General features: G+C 33.7%; 1 protein-coding gene across 1 annotated transcript in view; it reads right to left on the bottom strand.

Annotated features, from left to right (window-relative positions):
- Nucleotides 1-3166: 3166 nt before the first annotated feature.
- The window catches only part of LOC105620942, a 10093-nt gene continuing 7708 nt past the window's right edge, over nt 3167-5551 (bottom strand). The window contains 2 exon segments of the mRNA XM_012202419.1: nt 3167-4070; nt 4575-4941. Coding sequence (XP_012057809.1) covers nt 3167-4070; nt 4575-4941 — 1271 coding nt within the window.

Here is a 5551-nt window from a genome sequence, read left to right as displayed (position 1 = left end):
TTTTCTTTTTTAACGGCAGTGTTGTGGACGGTTACGGAATCGACGTCCGTAATCCCAAAAATGTTTCCTACAAGTATACATGCTAATTTTAATAAATACGTATTTCAACAAACGTCTTTATATAGAACTAGATTTTTAATAAAATTGTATATTATATCATATTTCATATCATGATTTCATTACGTTGTGATCCTCTTTTTTCCCTACTTTGTTTTCTTCTTTTTTTTCTTATTAAGAAACACACTTCGGAAGAAATGGTGATCTATCCTTGTCGATCTATCTTCTGTTGTTTTTCAAATTCGAATTAAATTCTTCCTCGTGACGCAGATATAATTCGCCTACATCGCTCAATTTTCGCTTTTTCGTGGATCTCATCTTTGATCCGAGGATTTCATGAATTTCGAAACAGTTGTCGATCTTTGGATTGCTTGTAAGATACACAAAGTCATTATAACAATTAAAAATTTGGCACAATATTTCGTAAAACTTGACAACGTTTATTTCATATTTCCTCAATTCGAAAATTAATATTCACAAAAGGGTATAAATGTGAAAACAAAAATGAAAGATTTTTAATTATAATCTATATATCTATTTATTTTTCTAATAAATATTAAATTAAAATGTTCTTTTCTTTTTGTTATCTTGATAGTCAAGATTCTTCTCTATGATGTCCTATGACATATATTTTTATTCCAATTCCTCTAAGAGCAATTCTAAAAATAATGCAATCCTAAAGAATAGGAAGTGCGACAGGATTGAAAAAAAAAGAATTCATAACGAATCTTATGCTTTAAAATTTTAGTATAAATAAGTAGAAAATCGTTAAATACTGGTCAGATCTTGGTGCCTAATAATAATTCTAAATATGCCAATTTTAAATACATTTTCCAGTTTTATAAACAGATTACTGATCGGACTTGAAACGCAATCATAAAACTAAAGCTTGAATAATATTACAATTTAAATTGATTCAATTTAACACATAATGCTAATAAATATTTCAAAACATTGTAAAAGATTTATTGTGAAAAATATTATTTAAATTTTAAATTTAGATTTCAGAAGTTTTTTTAACTTAGAATTTATAATATTCAAAATTTAAAGCATCTAGAATTATAGATATTTAGAATTGAAGTCTGTTCGATTTAAGATACCTGAAATCTAAGGATTTAAAGAATTTAGAATTATAATTTAGAGTCTAAGATATTTTATGATATTTAGAGAATTCTAAGGTACAATAATTTAAAAATCCAAGATTATGAATAAATTGCAATTCAAGAAGATTAAGATAAAAAATAATTAAAAAAGCGTCAATCTACGAGCGAGAATCTATAAAAGAAGGTGTTAAGTTAGGACTAAAATGAAAAAGTTCCGAGTAAAAACAAATTATATATCATATTATATATCATATTAAAGGACTATTTAAGCAAAGTCGAATGAATCGGTTATCTTGTGAAAATATCGGGTATACATGAGAAATCGTGATAAAAAGTCAATAAAACTAATGTTATCACATTTATTAAGAATGTGATTTAGTTTTGAGGGTTTTGCAAGAGCTAGCACTAATGTCAGTGTTATCAAAGACATTCCAATCACAACTATTATTTCTTAACACTTTAATACTACTTCATAATATTCCAAGACAGCTAAGCGTGATATAGCATATTGTGCAAACTAATGCATTGCATATGTTGCATTATACATATATTTGCTGTACATTTGCTGACATCAAGATATTATAAATTAAACAACATGACTGTTTATACATGTAATTAGTTATTGAAATTTCTAGAGCAAACTGTGAGCAATGGTACATTATGTTATTGTCGGCAACATGACAGCAACATGTTAGCAACGAATAATTAATCATTTCATTTTGAGCTCGTTGCTAACAAAATGCTGACAACACGAGTTGTTATCAAGAATATTCATGCCATCAATTTGTCATCGCAAGAATTCGAATTCCATTGAGTTCAATACGATAAACATAATGCTGTCTTACCTTGTCCTGAGTTTGTCGAAATTAGTTGCTGCAACATGTCAGCAAATATACTGCATTTTAATATATAATTTAGAGAATTTTCAAGCAATTGACAAACGATAAAGAGTCCAATATAAAATAATTGTTTGGTTTCGGATTTTAGTTTTGAATAACAAATGCTTACCATGTTTAAATAATAATAGTTTTTGTTGGTTAATTCGCGAAATATATTGATCTTATTTATGAATTTTTAATTTTATTATCTTTGATATGATTTCTGTTCGATATTTCCTTAAGATAAACAATATACCACTCAACTCTACTTAAGTAGCTTTAATATGATATATAATTTGCACATCTTGGAACTTTTTCATTTTAGCCAAGAAACATTTTTCATTTTAGCCCTAATTTAACATTCTCCTTTGAAATTTTCTTCCGAGAATTTTAGAGCCAAATACTTTTTTAAGAAACATCCTGAATCAAAAATAAAAAAGATATTCTGGATCTATATCTAGAATTGAAAAATTTTTAGAGACTTCTTGAAACTTGTAAGATTAACATTATAAATTCTAAACGTACACAGAAACTTACAGAGAATCTTAAGATTTTAAAGGACTGTAATATTGGAAATCTAAAAAATTCTAGGAAATCCTAAGGGAGGAATTCTGAAAGTTTAAAAAAATTCTAAGAGTATCCTGAGAAGTTTTAGAAGACTTAATCTAAAAAAGCCTAAGTTCATCAAACCTTAAGCAATTAATTCTGTAGAACTTTCATATATTTGGCACAAAATTGATCTTTTAACATTAGAAAGTTTCTCTAGAAAAGAAAAACCCAAGCTCACTGGGAATTCTTAAAGGATCACAGAGATCCTAAGAAAATTTTAGAAAATGCTATAGATTCTAAAAAAAAAAATCATTAAAAAATTGGATTGAATTAATTTTCAAAAAATCCTCGGAGTCAATGAAGATACTACGTGTTATCCCATACAGCACACTTTATCCCAAAGATTTTCCTAGGAACGTTTTCTCAGGACGTTGTTCTCAGGATATCCTTCAGAACATCTCTTGGAGATCTGTGCCATATGGGATCTTTGTCCTTATTTCCGTTTGCAATGTGCCTAATTTAATAATAACCTGGAATAGGTGTATAATCTATCTATCTATCTAGTAAAACAGCATCATATTAAAGTCTGTCTTCCTCTTCCTCCTCGTTGTCCTCATTATTTTCTTCTGACTCTTCTTTGTAGCCAGGATGTTCCGAGATTGCATAATAATTCCCATTGTAGATCACACCGAGCTCCCGTAGGACATCGCCCCGTATAAGCGCCTTAATCGTCCAATTATAGCACTCCTCGCTCTCGCTTTCGCGATCCAGCCGCTCGACGTCGAGGATTTTAGAGCTGAGTCGCTCCAATATGATGCCAATGTCCTTGATGCTAAGATGATGCTTCTGATCGACCGTCAGCTGATCGATTAGTAGTAGAAATTTTTCCGAAGTCACGAATTCATCCTCCATCATTGTATTTTCCGTTTCGGACTCGGAACTGTCATGTTCTTGATGATGATGATTATGATGTAAGTGAAAATGGGTAACAGCACCGGCCAGACGTGAGCTTGATTCCTCGTCGGCGGTATCGCGAAAGCGAACATGACCTTTGCTCAGGCCAGGTCGCTTGGTGCCATCCGAAAGAGAGGATGGCGGCTGTGGCGACGGTGTTTGTGTTTGCGTTTGCTGTTGTTGTTGTTGATGTGGATGATGTGGATGTTGATATTGCGCATGCTGTGCGTCCTGGATCGGCGATGTTGCCACCGATTTGTGTACAGCGATCCTGCGACCCTCCTCGTGAAGAGCGCAGCAGTGGAAGTCGCACTCGCCGATGGCACCACCGTCGGCACCATTCACGGGACTGCCATTTCGCGCGACCGGCTGATGAATGTGGTTGGAGCATTCAGGTGTGTGGATGTGGATGGTTGTACTGTCGAATGAATTCGTGCTTTGTTTCACTAGACGGCCCGGTATATGCGACTGCATCGGCTGCTGCTGCTAGGATAAAGATGAATTTACAGCGAGATAAAAAGTTATTTGTTTTACAATATGTATTAATATTTTAAAAATAAGACAAACAACGCGCACATACAGGCACGCACGCACACACGCATGCACACGATCGAAATCAAAGAATTAGATAATGTAATAGTAAACTAATTCATTTTCTTACAAATTTTAATGAATTAACATAAAAAATTATTGACCTTTTTAATCATAGATAATTTACATTTTGATTGAATTTAACAAATTGTGATTGATATGAGACTGCAATTTATAGCTATAAATTAAGCGCTTGGATTGATTATTGTTGAGATTGAAAAGTTCAGTGCAATATTGAACTTATTTTCAATATTGAACTTAATAATTTATTTTCTTAAAAACATGAACGAATTAGTTTTTTTTAGAATTTCAAGAAAATGTATTATAGGTATTATTATCGCACTGGTCCCATCAATTGTAGATTCTGCGATAAACACAGAAATTTGTGTAATTAAATTAAAATTTAAAGCTAAAATTCTTGAAGTAATTGCAGATTGAATATACCATATCGTCATGATTTATCACAGTGATTCGCGGACTGGTGTACCGCGTCGGGGCGATCTCGCCAGGCAAGTGCGTTGTCTTGCCATCATAGCTGAGTTTGTCCAAACTGGTTTGGATCACCAAGGACGGCCGCTGGGCGCCACTCAGGTCAGCTTTCTTAGTCGGTGAATACTTGGAAGTCTGGGCATCCTGACCTGCCTTTGATTGCTGCTGCTGCACCTGCGATGACGACGACGAGCGCTGGTCCCAGTGTAATACCACTGTGACTCGGCCTTTATTGTCCATGATTTTCCACGATGGCGTCTCATCGTGCAATTCCAGCGCGTGGATCGTTTCACAGACTATTTTCGGGATCGCCGAAATTGCTGAAAAAGAGAAAGAAAAAAGAGTTATTAATTATCGATGAACGCGGCTGCAGGAGATATGGGCCGGGTAGTGTTCGGTGCTGCAAGGCGTGACAATCAGTGCCGGTGATCCATCGCAAAAGTGCGAGATCCACAGATCTTATAAGGAAGTCAAAAAACTTACAGATTTAAAAGTCTAAAGAGATTTCGGGTGATAAAGATTGTTTTAAAAATCCAAAACATCTAAAGAGAGCTTAAGAATAGAAGAAAACCTACTTGGTTGATCGTTTAAAGGCTTGTGTGTGTGTAAGGATTCAGTTTGATCCACATGTAATTCAGTTTGATCAGTTTCAATTTTATCAGTTGCCTCGAGATTAGTTTCCTCAACCAAGTTGTCGATTTCCATCAACCAAAGTTGATCGTTGTAATATCCCCTTTACATAGCAGTGCGTATGATTCTAAAGAAGCTATATATTCGAGGATTCAAAAATCTAGAAAGTCGAAACATTTAAGAGCAGAAGAAAAGCTACTTGGTTGATTTAAAGGTCTCTGAAAGAATTTAATTTTTATGTGTGTGTGTGAAAGAGAAAGAGAGAGAGAGAGAGAGAGAGAGAGAGAGAGAGAGAGAGAG

This window comes from Atta cephalotes (assembly GCF_000143395.1).
Source record: "Atta cephalotes unplaced genomic scaffold scaffold00031, whole genome shotgun sequence".
Taxonomy (NCBI): Eukaryota; Metazoa; Arthropoda; class Insecta; order Hymenoptera; family Formicidae; genus Atta; species Atta cephalotes.
Note: the sequence above shows the minus strand (reverse complement) of the source record. Positions and strands in the feature narration are given on the sequence as shown.